The sequence below is a fragment of the Podarcis tiliguerta genome, assembly GCF_965153285.1.
Source record: "Podarcis tiliguerta genome assembly, chromosome: 13".
In the NCBI taxonomy this organism is placed as follows: domain Eukaryota; kingdom Metazoa; phylum Chordata; class Lepidosauria; order Squamata; family Lacertidae; genus Podarcis; species Podarcis tiliguerta.
The window spans coordinates 40,326,559-40,343,857 of record NC_139546.1 but is presented as its reverse complement, the minus strand read 5'-3'; the positions used below and the strand labels follow the sequence as shown (position 1 = coordinate 40,343,857).

Here is a 17,299-nt window from a genome sequence, read left to right as displayed (position 1 = left end):
ATAGGCCACAGAGACAAGATCAATAATAGAGTTGGGGAGACTAGAATGGACCTGGGAACAGCACTGTGGTTTTTTTTAATGGCATCCATAAGTCACTCAAGGCCAAACTATGCAACATGGTAAGCTGGACAAGAGATTCCTGCACTGACAGGGGCTGTACTAGATAAACCAGCTCCTGGTGTCTTCCAATGCTCTGATTTAACCTGTACAGCAGTGATTCTTTGTTTTTGCTATTTAACGTAAGGATTCGCTGTGGTGGCTGGTATCTGTGGGAAATTTCCTCCCAATGCAAATATGGCATTTTCCAAAAAAGGAGGGATTCTCTTCAGGAGGGGAAGAGAAGGCAACCTAGATAGGTTTTTCTCCCACCCACCGCCGTTGCTATTTGCAGCCTTCACCCACCCTGGTGCTCCCCAGAGTTTTTGGAGTACAACTCCCTCCAGCCCCACCCAGAAAAATATGCACATTAAAAGCAAACATGTCTTTAACGCAACATCTGGTTTGTCCCCTCAGGTGCCATTTCAGGCAGATGAAGAAGATGTTCTGTGACTTGCCGCCTCTTCATTTTAGAATCCACAAAGCCCAATCCAGCGTGCTTTGCAGAATTCAGGAAAGCATCTAGGGCCAAGGTAGAAAAATGAAGGACGAAGCCTCAGAAGGATTCTATTGCCTACCTCACTTGTGACACTGCATACTGGGCTTTGGTGGCCCAGGAATTCCTGGAGGCGCTGGCCAGTTTTGGGATCCCAGAGGCAGACAGTGCAGTCGTTGGAGCCAGTGAGCTGTTTGGGGAACAATGCAAAGGACAGGCAGGAAGTTAGAAATGTTGGGGTGTACACCAGAGGCTGCTAAATTTAGGAGACCTGCTGTGGGTGATACTCCCAACCACCTCAGTTTCCCCACTGGAGGATGACAGGAGGAATCAGATGTTCCAATTAATCAGCGGGCAAGTTATCACCAGGGTACCAAACACATCAAAGCCAGTATCAGCACCTAGCATCCTTGGGGCAGCTACCACCGTCCCAACACCCTGACAAGAGCCCTTCACTGGTGCCTGCTCCGAGGCCTGGGGATGCCAGAGAATTCAGAGGAACGTAGAAAAGGAAGTGAACAAATACTGCAATTCACATGTCTGCCTGTTGTGGGATTCATTCACGTTGTTTGGAAGTCCACAAAGGATATGTAATTGACGACTTTTTGCCATCATTTTGACACTCAAATAAATGTAAGTTACGTAAGTTATGTAAACAGTTTTGTAATTTATGTTTAACAGAGAACATGTAACATTTAGCAGAAACTAAACTGCAGTGTAATGGAAACAGTGACAAGTATGATGAATACAGGTCAGAACTGAAATCCCTGCCTTCTCCCATCCCTACTGGGCCGTCCTTTGAATCCAAATAATAAATGTCTACTATTGGCCCTGCTGGCTGCAACTGATGAGAGCTGGGAGTCCAAGACAACCCAAAAGCAGCTTGTTAGCTCCCCTTGTGCCCAAACACTAGCTTTCCTCCCCACTCACTGCATGCAGGATGAGCTACTGCAAAGAGCTGCTAGGTTAAATAGGTGGGTGCCCAGACCTGCCCTTTGGGAAGGGTGTAAGCTGGCTCTGTTTGGTCCTCCCCCCTCCATTTCTGGGATTCTTCGTGCATGAAAAGCCCACCTACCCACCCACTCTGTGCAGTGGCCGTCCAAACTCACCAACATGGGGCCTGCCCAGGCGCAGCAGGAGATCCAGTCCTGGTGGCAGAAAAGCATGGAGTGCCAGAGGGAAGGGGTCTTCTGGGACGGGTCCCTGACATCCCAGAGAAACACGGCCTGAAAACCGGAGCAGAACACAGTGAAAAAAATAAAATAAGAATCTACGTTTTGTTAACCAGTCTTTTGCCCTGTTCCTTACTCTGCTCCGCCTCCAAAAGCAGTATTTTTTTTTCACTTTCTGCCTTTTCATATCACATGGATGACCAACCTCTGGCTTGGAAGCCGAATGTGGCCCTCTAGGTTTTTCTGTGTGGCCCTCAGGACTCTCCTCGGGCCACTCCCACTCCATGTCCCTGCTCTGTACTGTCCCTTGAATACTTTTGCCTGGCTAGAATGTGTGTCACTGAACTCCGATAGTGCTGCTTGCTTGCCTGCATGTAGGAAGGGGTGGGGTGCAGACACTTGCCCAAGAGGCAAAATTGGTATCTGCTTACTTCTGGCCCTGCACATTACTGGCATGGGTCCCTCAAAAGGTTGCCCCAGAGGCAATGCAGCTCCTCAGGCTGAAAAAGGTTTCCAGCCTCTGTCACAGCATCTCCTCTGCCAAGACGTATGTTGCAAAGGATTCTGGGGCATCTCGTTTGGTGCACAGGCTTGCCCACTGAGATATTAGTTAGGCCAGCTGAGCCTCACAAATGCTCTGAGCGCATATCAACATCTATTCAAAGGTGTGCATTGCAAGGGGAAGATCAAGGAAGCTGCTCTGTGCCACCCCTGCTGGGCCTTGTGGAGGAGCCCTCTCCTCAAGACAAGGCTGCCTTACCCGGTCTTTGCCTCCTGTGGCAAGGTAGCGGCCGTCAAGGCTGAAGGCGCAGCATGTAACCCCCCCGGTGTGACCCCGCAGGACAGCAAGGGGCAGGATGTCAGCATCTGGAGCAGGATCCGTTGGTCTTAGAGTCTCTGAAAGCCACAGCTGGACAGTGAAATCCTCTAGAAAAGAGAAAAAGAATATGAGGGGGGAAATTCTGGTGAAAGAATGGATGCCTCAGACTGAGGGATCAGGAGGGGAGGCCTCCAGGACTCTATGTCTGACCCTCGGGACTCTACTCAGTCCTCACTGACCCAGATGGAAGACAGGGCTGTGCAGCCAGCTTCTCCTTTGCCATGGACACCCCTAACAACATGGCGACTGCAGCAAGCTGCTTCCGTCTAGGTCTCTGGCCTTGCTCTCCCCACAGACTTTGACAATGCAGGACCCTAGTTGCTCTGATAGAAGTTGCTCCACTTTCATGACCAGCCAAGTCACTGGGCCAGCAAAGAAAGCCAACTTTTTGAAGGCCTACTCTAGAAAGTGCAGAAGCAAGCCAGGGAGGGGCACCCATCTCTGAGGCACCAATCACTTCCTAGGCTCTGGAGAAATCTCAACACAAGTGGTTCTCGAGTAGGCTGGTATAGCCAGAATACAATGAGAGAGGGAGAGGAAGAGGGAGAAAAAAAGGAAGGAGGGAAGATAGGAAGCTCTTACCAAGAGTATTGGGTCCATCTAAACTCAATATAGACCTACAATGACTGAAAGTGGATCACCAAGGTTTTTCAGACGGGGGGAAAAACACAATGGGCCCACATGATAACTGGAGCCTAAGCCCAAAGCCCGCATCAGCTCTGCCTCTTACTACAAGCTTCCCTCTCTCCTTCCACTGTCATGCAGTTTGCAAGGCAAAAGAGAAGCTACTTAGGTCGTCTAACCCCCGCATTATCCAGCCCTGCAAACTTTCCCTTCCTTTCATCTACAGCTTCTGGCTGAAGCCCTAAGGAGAGGCAAGGATGGAGAAAGGCAAGCAACGTAACGCCTCCCACCAGGGGCTTCTTCTCCAAATCACCTGACACCGACGCCACCAGCTTCTCGAAGACGGCGAGGCCCGTCACGGCTCCTTTGTGGCCTTGCAGCTTACGGAGGCAAAGGCGGCTGTACTGGGAGGTGTTTGTGACGTACAGGGACCCGTCGCTGCTGCCCCCAACCAGGTGGAGGCTGTCCAGCCAGGCCAGGCTACAGAAAGCAACCCCCGTTGCACCACTGTGGGGCAGTGGAGCATCTAAGAGAGACAGAAATAAAATGGAAGAACTTGGGAACTCCAGGATAGAATTGCACCTGGGCAGCAATTCTTACTGGGGAACCAAGTAAGATGGGCAGCATATACATCATCATCATTATTATTATTATTAACACCAGGAACAGCAAATATGGTGCCCTTCAGATGTTGTTGGACTGCACCTCCCATATTGCCTGACCACCGGGCTGCTTTTGCCAAGGCTGATGGGAGTGGAAATCCAACAACATATGGGAGGCCGCAGGGTTTCGTCGAGGATTCAAATGGCTTAAGGAGACAAATGCAAAACGTACGCCAAAGTTGTGTGAAGACCCGGAGTTCTCCCGAATGGTGCCCCACAGCAAAGCGGCTGCAATCGGGATTGGCTGCAGTACACAAAGCTGGGGAGGAGGCTCCTGACCGCAAGGTACTCCACAGTTGCCCCTGGTGACCTGCCCAAAGTTGGACCTGCAAGAAGAAGAAGAGTTTGGATTTGATATCCCGCTTTATCACTACCCGAAGGAGTCTCAAAGCGGCTAACAATCTCCTTTCCCTTCCTCCCCCACAACAAACACTCTGTGAGGTGAGTGGGGCTGAGAGACTTCAGAGAAGTGTGATTAGCCCAAGGTCACCCAGCAGCTGCATGTGGAGGAGTGGGGAATCGAACCCAGTTCACCAGATTACGAGTCCACCACTCTTAACCACTACACCACACTGGCTCTCAGTGTGCAACTCAGAACGCACAAACTCAGTTATGCTAGGCACAAAGACATGCACACATCATACTGAGAAGAGATCCCTCCTGCAATGTTAACACACTCTCTCTCTTCAGTGGCCGCATCCACACTGTTTAAAGCATTATTATCCCACTTAAACACTTCAGGGGTCCCTTCCAACTCCGTAATTCTGTGATTCTACAAGGTGTGACCGGAAAATTCAGTGAATGGTCACAGAAATCAGACAGCGAGAAATATTTGAATGTACATGCCTTACAGGCCTTCAATGTAGAACCCCTCTGATACTATGCTCCGTTGACAACGTCCGTAGAACTGTTGGAAGCTTCTGGAGAAGTCCTCTTTTCGTACTGCTTTCAGTTCCCTCATCACAGCACTTTGGACATGTGAAATGTTGGAAAATCTGTGCCCTTTCAGTGCAGATTTCAGTTTTGGAAAAAGAAAGAAATCCAGTGGGGCCAGATCAGGAGAGTATGGAGGGTGGGACAACTCAGTAACCTCAGTGATGATTTCACGTGGAATAAGCAATTCTTTCGCCATCATTTGGACGGACAAATGTCAATCCCGCATCAATAACTCACAAACTCTGTCGACATTTGCCGGCGTTCTGCTCGTCGACGGTCTGCCAGACTGAGGGTCATCTTTGATGGTTTGCCGCCCTTCATAGAAATGCTTAAACCACTCACACACTGTCTGTCGAGTTACAGCTTCCTCTCCATACACAATTGTGAGCATTTTGTGGGTTTCCGATGCTGATTGTAAGTTCGAATATTTCTCGCTGTCTGACTTCTGTGGCCATTCACCGAACTTTCGGGTCACACCTTGTATGAACAGTCCTAGCTTCCCTGCTGCCCTCCGGAAGTACAGTGGTGCCCCGCAAGACGAATGCCTCGCAAGACGGAAAACCCGCTAGACGAAAGGGTGTTCCGTTTTGGAGGTGCTTCGCAGGACGAATTTGCTATGGGCTTGCTTCGCAAGACGAAAATGCCTTGCGATTCCTGGGGGTTTTTTCCCTCCCCCCTTTTCCCAAGCCCCTAAGCCGCTTAACAGCTGTTCGCTAAGCCGCTTAACAGCTGTTCGCTAAGCCGCTTAACAGCTGATCTAAGCCGCTAATAGCCTTTTAGCACCAATCCGCTAATCCCTTAAACCTTTAATAGCCGCTAATAGCCTTTTAGCAGCTAATCCGCTAATCCCTTAAGCCTTTAATAGCCGCTAAGCCGCTAATAGCACTAATAGCGCTAATCCGCTAATGGGCTTGCTTCGCAAGACAAAAAAAACCACAAGACGAAGAGACTCGCGGAACGGATTCTTTTCGTCTTGCGAGGCACCACTGTATTCTGAGAACTGTAGTTTGTTAAGAGTGACCACGCCATGGAGCTACAATTCCCAAGATTCTGGAAAGGATACACCATAGTTGTCAACCGTCCCTTATTTGGTGGGAAACTCCCTTATCCCAGTGCCGTGTCCCGCTGCTGTCCCGGACTGATGATGTCCCTTAAATTTCCTGGGTTTCATGCTCGCCCGGCTCGGGAGGGAAGCAGCGGCTCGGGGTCTTCCGCCTCAAGAGAGCGTGCGTGCGCACGAGCTGCCGCGTCTCCGTCTCTCCCTTTCCCCCCTCAGGGGCGTGTCGTAAGGAGACGGGTGGTGGCAGGCGAGCAGGCAGCCCCTCTCTTGCGAGACTTCTGCCTCACTGCCAGGGGAAGCCGGAGGCGGCAGCGGCGGCTGAGGAGGCGGCCTGAGGGAGGAGGAAGAGGAGGGGATGGGGAGGGATGCAGAAGGGCGGCGCTTCAGTGGCCGTCGCGGCGCAACAACAGCCTCATGCCGGGCTCGTGGATGGCATGGGCGAGAATCTCTCTCCCTCCCTCTCGGGTGGGGAAGGGCCGATGGAACTCACAAACTAAGCAAAATCCCTTATTTTGGCTGCTGATCCCTTATTTTTGAGGCTGCTGGTCCCTTATTTTCAAATCTGTAAGTTGACAGCTATGGGATACACCCAACTCTCAGTATATTTCTTCCCAACATTCCACCCATTCCCAATCAATACAAAATTGATTCCCAATCAATACAAAATAATAATAATAATAATAATAATAATACCACCTTGCAATCTTCTCCTGCTGTGAGCAGTTCGCCCCCTGGGAGGAACAGAGCAACAGAGACGCAACCCGAGTGACTTGAGAATGTTTTCAAGACAACAGCCTCCTGCCACGACCAGAGATGGACAGATCCCATCAGGGTTCCTGCTGCCAAAACATTTCCAGCCGAGGAGAAGGAAATGGAATGGATGGAGGCATCGTGGCCTTTCATCACCTGTAAGGGGAAAGTGGAGTCAAGAAAGCTGCTCCGTTCCGTAGGAGGTGCATCAAGATGGGGAACCTGTGACTCTGCAGATGTGGCTGGAGTGCAACTCTCATCGGCCCCCTCTGCCAGCAGAGGCAATGGATCAGGTGAGTTGTGGTTGTCAGAAGTGAAACAGCAGGGATGCTTTAATTTGTAACTTAAAGGTTAATTCTGTTATCAATAAGACAGCTAACCAGGTATGGAAGGGGCTTAGCAAAGTGGTATGATTTGAGGTATCACATGCTCTGATTGGCTGTGTAGTTCTGAGAGAGTTTTCCCCTGTATATTTGGCTGAATGTCTCCCTATTTTCTGTTTCTCAAATTATATGCTGCTTTGTTCATTTTCCTCAGTCAAGTGTTATCAGGACTTTTCTCTCCAGACTCCAGCTGTGTTATTTAAATGACTTTGTTAATAGGAGTTCTGCAACATCTGAAGATCACAGATTCTCCCATCTCTGAAATAGACTAAATCTGAAAGCTCCCTCTGTTTTGATTGTCTTGATCTCTTTAACCCACCCCTAACCAACTGAATCATATTTAGAGTATTTCCCCCTTCCTCACCGAGGTCACACTCATCTCATTAGCATCCAGGACGGTGACAGTTCTGTCCCACCCTCCGGTAGCGACCAACTGACCCTCGGGGTGAAAGGCCACACAGTTCAAAGGACACAAGCAGTCTCGTTCATGTGTCAGCTGACCATGAGTAGATTCCCAGAGCTGAAAAAAGAAAATTACAAACAAGTGTTATCGCTACTACATACTAAAAGGATTCCTTCCCTGTTAAAAAATAAAAGTGTCACTACTGTCAATCCATAAATTTTCCCTGTCCCCTTAAGGAAGCATTCTGTAACCACTTGCACATGAAAGAATTTGCCCCCGCATCCATACCTTGATAATGCAAGTAAACTGCTGGCAGAGCTACAATCCCAGAGTGGTTTATCAATCAATCCACCTTCCCAGGGGACTCTGGAAATTGTAGCTCTGTGAGGTGTATAGGGGTCTCCTAACAACTCTCAGCACTCTTAAACTAGTTACCAGAATTCTTCAACTTTTCAAACTAGTGCTCTAGCATGTGGCCTTTGTCAAAATGGCCATCATCCCCCTCAAGGCTGGGACACAAACAAGTTGGAAAGAAAAGTTTGGAAGAGAGCAAATACCTTGAGGTGGCCATCCAGGGAGACAGTCGCGAGCAGCTTGCAGCCAGCGTTGGTGCAGCAGTCCGTGATTTGGGTCTTATGGGCATCTGTGCCCATGAGTCTAAACATCCCATGAGCAAAACAGAAAGAAGAACATGTCACTTAAAGGTGGCACCCAGCTGAGCTAGTCAAGCAACATTAAGCCAGAAGCAGGACGGAAGATACTGGAAAAATTAAGAATTAGCAAATTAGCTACAGTGGCCATTTTGGATTCAGTTATCCTCAGGTCTTGCTTGCAAACTTCCCAGAGCCATTCATCTATTTGGTCAATGTGGAGAACAGGAGGCTGGACTTGGGCCTGACCCAGGAATGCTCTCCTCAAAATTTCTATCCCACTCTAATGAATGAATAAATAAAAATAAATACATTTTAAGCAGCCTTAGCCCAGTATCCCTGAAAGAGCATCTCCACCCCCATCGTTCAGCCTGGACACTGAGGTCCAGCTTTGAAGGCCTTCTGGCGGTTCCCTCACTGTGAGAAGCAAAGTTACAGGGAACCAGGCAGAGGGCCTTCTTGGTAGTGGCACCCACCCTGTGGAATGCCCTCCCATCAGATGTCAAAGAAACAAACAACTATCTGACTTTTAGAAGACATCTAAAGGAAGCCCTCTTTAGGGAAGATTTTCATGTTTGATGTCTTATCATGTTTTTAATATTCTGTTGGGAGCCACCCAGAGTGGCTGGGGAAACCCAGACTGGTGGGCAGGGTATAATAAAATTATCATTATTATCACCATCAAATCCTTGGGTATACAGGAATGTTTTTAAACACCATCTGGATGTTGATAACAGAAAGAAAAACACACGTCATGAGGGAAGAAACTTGCAACATACATTGTTCTTGGGTCTGCCATTAATTGGTACGTGGACTGCCAGATCCTTGTCAGGAACATCTCAATCTGGGTGCCCTGCCTGCTGTTCCAGCACTACAAATCCATGGGAGACATTTCCCTCCAGCCAACCTCATGTCAGACCACCGCTGCTCATTTTGCCTCACAGGTAAATAACGAGCAGCCGTCACCATCTGTGCTATGGAGCCATCTCAGACCACCATTTTGGACAGGCTTACCTGCACCCTTCCCTCAGGCTCCACAGCTCCAAGCGTCCGTTGAAGGCCCCGAGGCAGACTGTTACCTCCGACAGGAACTCACAGGCTGAGATCCCATCACAAGCACTCAGCAAGGACTTCAGTTCCTAGGTATTTGGGGAAGGGATGTGGGGCACGTCAGAACTTCAGAACAGTCTTTGTAAACCATCACACACACACAAGTCAATCAAGCTCCTGGGCTCACAGGTAGAAAATGCAGACGGTCCCAGCATTCCCTGGCTGGGAATGCCACTGTCTGAAGCCCTGAATAACTGCAGCCCATCAAGTGCAGACAAGATGGACCGGTGGTTTTTATGTTCTCCACAAAGTGGCAATTTAGGCCTGGCAGCTACTTGGTGTGTGTTATGTGAGGGGGAGCTATTAAGTGGGACACATCAAACCAGGTTTTTACCTGCCCAGTCTCTACATCCAGGAAGTGCAGGATTCCATCAGCAGTGCCCACAGCAGCCAGCTTTCCAGAAGGGGCAATGGAGACACAGGAAGGAGTGGCAGGCAGGCTCAGGACAAGGCTGTTGGCATCAGAGGTGGGGGGCGGGGGGGGGGGGAGAAGCAAAACAAGATCCATGAGTCTTACAGAAAAAGGAAACGATGAAGTACAGCAAATACTTTGCAGAATTACCTGTTGGTCTTCTGAGCTTCCTGGGGCTTGTTACCCCATTTCAGGATAGGCCTCCCGTTGTCAATAAGCTCATTCATAGCCTGAACACACAGCGACGAGCCGTGCGGTTCGTTGGCTGCCTGCTGCAGAAGCAGCAGAGGATTCTGGGAAAGCAGCCCCATGTTTCTTTGCAGGAAGGCCCGGAAGGTCCTCACAGTCTCATCGACCTCCAAGTCAGACGCAGACTCTGAAAAGGCCAAATAATCCTTTTTCAACGGAGGCGGACTGGATGAATTCATATCTCAGTATGTCCATCTGACCTGAAATGACCCTTTGCGTTTCCACAGTGCTGCCTTGCATTCTGGACCAGGCCAGGAGCAGCTTTGCCAATACCCAGCCTGCAAATTTCTCATCTCGGTCAGGAAGAGAGCAGATTAGTCTCCACACCTCTAATCCAACAGGGGGCAATGGCACCTTATGAACTGCTACCCCCATTCCAGCCACTAAGGGGCATCAGTGGCTCACCATAGAGTGCGTAGGCCTCAGAGAGGCTGTGGAGGAGACCCAGCCGGACGTGAGCGCTCACAAAGCTCAGGTCCGTCAGCAGAGAACCCAGCACTTCAAAGTTTTCACTTTGGGCCTAATGGACGAGAGAGTTGTGGTTTAAGAAGGCATCTGCAGAAATCACAAATTTACTTGACAGTGCTAGGCACTAAGCTAATAATAACCGCATTTAAAAAGACTGGGTGACTGGAATAGGTAGGTTGAGGACCGAAATTCCTTCCACAATGGAGAGCGATGATTGCTTTTAAAGGGTTTATGTTGCCGCACACCACTCTCAGGTTTTGCAAGAGGGTGGCATACAAATAATTTTGATAAATAAACGGGAGGATGTTCATTTCGCTGAAGGATACAGTTCAGATCCACACCTCCATACAACAGCTCTATTCTCAAGTCTCTCCACCCCACCTCCCCAATCTTGAGATCTACAGCTGCAATCAAAATCATTCAACTCCCATTGCAAATCAGGTTTATTATCAATATTTACAGACTTTGAGCTGTTTCCAATGAGAAAATCAAACAAAAGCATCAATGAAATAGCTCAACACAGCAGATGCTTCAAGTGGCTTCCCTAAATTCAGCTGAAAATGCAACTTATACTGGCTTCTCCAGTCTCAATATTATTCAACATGGCCTCCTAGTTCCCCAGTCGTCAATGGCTAGCAGAGTCGTCACTTACCATGTGATAGGGAAGGGCCATCAAAGCCTCTGCCTCACAGTTCTGGTTCCAGGAATCATCCAAGCCTACCAGTTTCCACCAATGAGCTGTAAGAAAAAAGAGATCCGAGACAACAGCTCTATTAGCGCCCACTACAGGCCACTTGGCTGAACTGCAACACCCCTTGCTGACCTATTGAGCCGGCTGCGACCTAGAGATTGGTTGGAGTACTACCAAGGTCTGCTGAAAGGTGGCACATTTCAACCCACTGATTAAAAAAAGAAAGAAACAGCCAAAAACCAATAATTCCATAGTACCAAAAAGGTGAGAAGGGTTACCTGCCAAGAGCATATGAGCTGTGTAGTCCAAGCCTGAATTCTTCAGATAGCGCCGTTCTACTGCCATCCGCAAGGGGGCGCTGGAGAGATGCAGCCGAGAGCCTGAAGGCCCTGAGGGGGAGCCACATGCCCCAAGCAAGCTGTGGGGTGACAGCAGAGAGTGATAAACCCAGTGCTCCCCAAAAACAGAACCAGGATTTTTTGCTCTCAAAAACTACATAGGGCCAAGGATGGGAGCCCAAGTCGCAACTCCCCAATGACAGGAATAATAATAATAATAATAATAATAATAATAATAATAAATTTGTTGTTGTTGTTGTTGTTATCCCACCCCTCAAAGAAGCATCCATTTCTCGAGAATATTCTCCAAAAGATTATTCTGGGGAATTTAATATCGCTACTCACCCCCTCAGGCTCCGCAGGAAGTCAAAGAAGGGGGCCATGGGATGGCTCCTGGCTTGTCTTTCGACACAGATGGCGTGTTCCATGGTGAAGTCAGTCCCATTCAGGTCCTTCAAGTCAGCAAGGATGGTGTAGAGATCTCGCTCCATTAGACCTGCAGAGGATCACGACCACAGTCATCTATCTAAGAGTAGGCCCAGGGGCGGGGGAATCTGCGCCCTCCAGGGCTATGATTCCCAGCATCCCCCAACAACTGGCCTGATGTAGATCAAGTGCCACTGGAACCTGAATAGCTCAGTTGGTTAAAGCATGGTGCTGGTAATGCCAAGGTTGCAAGTTCGATCCCCGCATGAGACAGCTGCATATTCCTACATTGCTGGGGGTCACGCTAGGTGACCATCAGAGTCCCTTCTCAACTCTACAATTCTATGACATTGTATCCAAGCCTCCCCAAAAAACCATTTTTTAGTTAGTGGGGATAAGGGGGAAGATCAGCCTGCCCCTTACCTATCAGTGAGAGACACAGCTGTAGGAGGGACCAGGCTTCTCCCCTCCCTGACAGAAGGAACACTCAGATCCAACTGGACGTTGCCTACTCTGGGGTTGTAGAGCTGAAGAGAAACATGGCCTGGCCTCATGCATCAACCAGAGGACTATGTAGCCTGTAAGCTACTCTGAGAATTATTTAACTGGAAGGCAGGCCATCAGATAAATATAATCAGAAACACTGGCCATCTCTGCCTCAGATACATCACAGTAAGGCCCTGCCGACTGGTTTGGGTGGGTGTGGGTGTGTTGCGGGTGGATTTTGCTGATAATAGTGCATTAGTGGTGATTTACGGCGGACCGTCCAAACATCATCCTGCTTTTGTTTGTCATTCTACATTGCTTCCCAAGCCTGGACACTGAGGTCCAGCTCTGAGGGCCTTCTGGCGGTTGCCTCACTGCGAGAAGTGAAGTTACAGGGATCCAGGCAGAGGGCCTTCTGGGTAGTGGTGCCCACCCTGTGGAACGCCCTCCCATCAGAGGTTGAGGAGACAAAAAACTATGCAACCTTTAGAAGAAATCCAAAGGCAGCCCTGTATCAGGAAGTTTTTAACGTTATAGGTATTATTATTATTATTATTATTATTATTATTATTATTATTATGCATTGGAAGCTGTCCAGAATGGCTGGGACAACCCAGCCAAATGGTGACGAGGGTGAATCCATTGCTGAAGTCTAGAGGGGTACTCTTGTGCTATAGTGCAACAGAAGCACAATAACCCACCCCCTCCCCTGTCACATCTGTGGTATTTGAAAAGTTGGAAGGATTTCAGAGTGGAAACAAATCAATGTGTCTTCCCTGAAATATTTACAGGTAGAGGAATTATCGAAAGCAGACAATCACCCAGAGACCATCACAACACAAATCATCACAAATGGCACCAAGGAAAGGATATCTGGTGTGGCCCTCACAGGCCCAATAGGCTCTGGTCTGTGCCCAATGTCAACGTTGAATTTCCCCATCGCGTGGGACTTACCGTCTCTGCTGGCCCAGAGACACACGAGGGCAACAGAAACCATCTCCTCCCCATGATCTTGCTCCAGGCAGCCCAGCAGATGCTGCAGCAGCAAAGGAAGTGAGACAGGCAGTTTCTGGATCCTCTCCGAGAGCTTGTGGATAAGGGGGGGGGGAGGGGGAAGGAGAAGAAACAGATGATCCAACTGTGCAGAAAGACCCTTGAGGTCTGGAGCCATGCGATGCCTTGTCACTCCTCCTCCCCAACCCATGATCCATCTCAACAGCTGCCTCACCTTCTCATACAGGGCAAAGAGCCGCAGGTCCTGAGTCAGCAGGGTCAGGTACAGAGGTTGCCGGGAGCCTCGTTTCAGGAGCACCAGCCGCATCTGTAGGGAAACAGGCGGAATCAAGAGTCTCAAAGCGTCCTCTACTTGGGCAGGGGGACGACCTCAGGCCCCAGCCCCCCCCCCCAAAAGCAGCTCCCAAGCCTTTCTATTTATCCCTTGGGGCCTTTACCAGCCCCTCCGGCTGTTTTTGCCTAGCTAAAATGTGTGCTTCAACTCCAATAATGCCCTTTGTTTGCCTACAGAAAGGAACGTGTGATTGTGTGAATGAACCAGCCTACTATACAACATGTAAAATTTACAGCTGTTGCTCCGCCCACTTTCCCCGCCCACCAGTGGCATGTGGGCCCCCAGGAGACTGTGCAGGTAGTGATGCGGCCCTTGAATCTAAAAAAGGCTCGCCATTTACGTTCCAATCACTGGAGTAATTGATCATTGGAGTGGAAAGCGGAGAAGCACGGGCACAACATTTTAGTACGTTCTACCCCAACCATCCCTCCAGGGAGCCCCCTTTTATCCTCGCAACCATCCTCGTGGAGAGACAGTGGCTAGCCCCAACGTCACCCAGAGAGTTACATGGCAGGGTCGGGATTTGAATCCAGGACTCGGTAGTTCTCCAGCCACTACTAGGCCATCCTCTGGCTCTGAATAGCCCAGGAAAACCACTCCTTTTCTTCCCTGCTTCTTTCTCATTAATAATCAGGAAGAAACACAGGTGGAGCAACAAGCAAAGACCAACCACTTCACAGCTGATCTGGAACCTGCACTGAGATATAAGTGGTGCTCAAGAGTCAACACGGTGCAAAGAGTGAAATTCTGCATGTGTTTTACCCCTGTTACATGGGGGAAAGCAAGCAAGCACTAGACTTTCATTAGAACAGCATCCTTCCTTCTCTTTAACCCCAACACATGCATTTCTTTCCAAAACCATACCAGGAATTGCTCACATGTTTTCAGTTCCATGAGGACTAGTAACTTAATCAAAAGGAAAAGGCTGAACAGCCCTGGACATGGAATCCTACAACTGATATTTAAATCCCACACTTGTGCAGATTAGTCCAGGTCCCAGAATTTACACAGCTTGCTTATACCTTTCCAGACCACACCATCAAATAATTCAACCCCCAAACACAACATTTTATTTTCCCATTTACTTGGTTGTTGAAAGCCGACTCCTCCAACTTTTTGCCATACGAGGCCAGGTCTTTGCGGACCATGGCAACTCGGTCAGGGGGGTCCAGAGGTCCAAGGGGAACGGAGAAGGCATCCTTCCGCCGCTTGAGAGACCCAAGGAGTACAGATTCCTCAGAGACGCTGAGGACAAGGCTGACTCGCTGCAGGGAGAGTCAGAGAAAAGACAGAAGGTTCATGCAAAGAGCACGTGCAAGGGAACTATGGGCCATCATCTGTATGTGGCTGGTGGGAAAGGATGCATGCTATATTCACACACAGGTGAGGGTAGATGTAAAGCTCACCTGGGGCAGCTCCTCGGGCAGCCAATCAGAAACCAGCTGCCCACCGGCCGTGTAGGTAAGGTCAGCGCCATCCACCAAAACCACCAGAGATTGGCGTCGCTTCAAAGACAGGGCCACAGAATGGAGGAGGGAGTCAAACTGGCCAACCAGCCCCCTGAAAGGAAACAGAGCAGCCTTCTTATTCTCTTACGCGGAAGCTTGCAGGTGAAGCAACGTCACCCCTGATAAACCAGGCTCCTCAAAATGGCCGCCATGCTAACCTGTAGCTTTTGGGTGGGGCTGGAGGATGCGCCAGCAATTTCCTCAGCTGGGCACACAGGTGGCCCAACATGACCTGGGCTTCGGCCTGATCGGGCCGGGCTTGGGCGAAGTGGGTCACGACGTGGTAACTGGGAGTAGGGTCCTCTTTCTGCTGCGGGGCCTTTGCTTTGAGCACCTGGGAAAGGGCCGCCTGAGGTAAAAGGAAGACAGCAGAAGAGGAGGATTCAGCAACAGGTCCGAGCCGAGCCAAATCAGGCCTGACCAGTGTCGGCCCCATAACTCATTCTCCTAGCTTTTATTCCCTGCTAATATTGACAAACAGCAGTGTCTGGCAGTAAATGAAAAGAAACCATGCAGAGTCAAAGATCCACAGTAAAAGAAAAACTTTACTGAGGCAAAAACTTCGTTCCATACAATGCACAAGCAGAGTAAGAGAGCAAAGAGATAAAGCAGCTTGCTGAGTCCAGGAATTTATCTCTCTTGGTTCCACGTGACCCTGAGTTAGTCGAAACAATATGAAGCTTCCAGAGTCTTCCAGTACATTCCAGAATCTTCTATAAACTTCCAGCAGTTTCTAGTAGTTTCTGCCCTCAAATACCTTAGTCGTGACAAATATGTGCTTTCCGTGGGTTGAGGAAGTCACTATTCCCTCAGCTCTCAGGTTTATTAATTCATTTATATCTCAGCCTTTCCTTCAAGCAGCTCAAGGTGATAAATATGAGTTTTCCCCTCCCTACTTTATCCTCACAACAACCCTGTGAAGTAGAGGTTAGGCCAAAAGACAAGAGGGAGAGAAGGGGATGACTGACCCAAAGTCAACCCAGTGAACTTTCAGGGCCAAGTGCAGGATTTGAACTCTGGTCTGTGAGGTCCTAGTCCAACCCTCTTAAACACTGACCTTATTTTGATGAAAGCTTTACTGCTGCTTGAAAAGAGTGGCAGAGCTGTAAAACCCAACAGCTATTAACGTTCCCTACTGCAAGCATCCCAGTGGAATGATCCTGCAAACAGCATGCTGTCATTCCCAGGGACAATGTCAGTAAACAAAAAATTAATTTAATTTAAAAGGTAGCTAACCACACCAGCAGATTCTAGTCAGCCAGCATGCCTGCCTTTGCTAAGCCATTCCGCTCCAGTTCCTCTATCAACCCAGTCTCCACTCCATCCCCAACCCCAACCCAGCATTCAATGAACGTGCTCAGTTCTTGTTAAGACATTTTGAGGTCCTCCCCTTCAGCATTTTTTGGTTTATTGTTCTTAAAGTCTCATTTTTTTGTACTACCGCAAACCAAGGCATTTCCCCAACCCTGCGAATGTATCTCCTTGGTGCATGGATGGTGTTCTGGCTACCTACACACTTTGAGAATCGAGTTCACTATTAGAATCTAGTGGCTCCTTCCCACCTCCAAATCTTGCTTCCTTGACTTACCAGGAAGACAGTCTTCCCTTGGCCAGGCTCTCCGCTCACAACACAGAGCTTTCCTCCACGCAGCTGGGCAGCCACAGCATGGACGAGTTTCGCCCGGGCACAAAACCTCCTCTGCTGCAACTCTTGGAAAGAGTCTTGCAGGCCAACTTCTTCCTCCTTTTCTGGTTCGTCATCGGCCAGAGTAGAGCCATCTCCCTGAGGGGGTAAGCAGGGATGGGAATGATGAGAAAGGCAGACAGGCACCCAAGGGTGGTTGGTTTAAAAACAAACACCTGTGGTTTCAGACTGCAGTGTTTTAAAAATGAAATAAAAATTTGCAAGAGTGGTTGATGTTCTTCACTGTGCTTCTGAAAAGCCTCCATTACATTTCTCTCTTTACTCATTTAGTCCATCCCCCTGCAATGCAGGAAAGCTTTCACCTAACATGGACTGGAACTCATGACCTTGAGATCAAAACGTATTATATTTCTTGCTGGAGGGCATGTTGTTGTTGATGTTGGGAAGGGGGATATTGGGGAACTCTTCCCACTCCATAAACTCACCATTACAGAGAATGTTTGTAG

The 17,299-nt window shown here is 49.1% G+C and overlaps 1 protein-coding gene across 4 annotated transcripts in view; it reads right to left on the bottom strand.

Annotated features, from left to right (window-relative positions):
* The window catches only part of TEP1 (telomerase associated protein 1), a gene marked incomplete at its 5' end in the record, with an annotated part of 51,314 nt that overhangs the window by 8,344 nt on the left and 25,671 nt on the right, over positions 1 to 17,299 (bottom strand). For all 4 annotated transcript variants that reach the window (XM_083409830.1, XM_083409831.1, XM_083409832.1 and 1 more), the window contains 21 exons: positions 675 to 782; positions 1,702 to 1,818; positions 2,525 to 2,691; positions 3,582 to 3,794; positions 4,103 to 4,256; positions 6,623 to 6,832; positions 7,424 to 7,579; positions 8,020 to 8,119; positions 9,127 to 9,251; positions 9,557 to 9,674; positions 9,785 to 10,010; positions 10,289 to 10,403; positions 11,004 to 11,089; positions 11,321 to 11,460; positions 11,726 to 11,876; positions 13,247 to 13,379; positions 13,521 to 13,613; positions 14,726 to 14,905; positions 15,047 to 15,200; positions 15,307 to 15,497; positions 16,737 to 16,931. In XM_083409830.1, the coding sequence (XP_083265956.1) occupies positions 675 to 782; positions 1,702 to 1,818; positions 2,525 to 2,691; positions 3,582 to 3,794; positions 4,103 to 4,256; positions 6,623 to 6,832; positions 7,424 to 7,579; positions 8,020 to 8,119; positions 9,127 to 9,251; positions 9,557 to 9,674; positions 9,785 to 10,010; positions 10,289 to 10,403; positions 11,004 to 11,089; positions 11,321 to 11,460; positions 11,726 to 11,876; positions 13,247 to 13,379; positions 13,521 to 13,613; positions 14,726 to 14,905; positions 15,047 to 15,200; positions 15,307 to 15,497; positions 16,737 to 16,931 (3,132 nt within the window). The remainder of the gene's footprint in view (positions 1 to 674; positions 783 to 1,701; positions 1,819 to 2,524; positions 2,692 to 3,581; positions 3,795 to 4,102; positions 4,257 to 6,622; positions 6,833 to 7,423; positions 7,580 to 8,019; positions 8,120 to 9,126; positions 9,252 to 9,556; positions 9,675 to 9,784; positions 10,011 to 10,288; positions 10,404 to 11,003; positions 11,090 to 11,320; positions 11,461 to 11,725; positions 11,877 to 13,246; positions 13,380 to 13,520; positions 13,614 to 14,725; positions 14,906 to 15,046; positions 15,201 to 15,306; positions 15,498 to 16,736; positions 16,932 to 17,299) is intronic.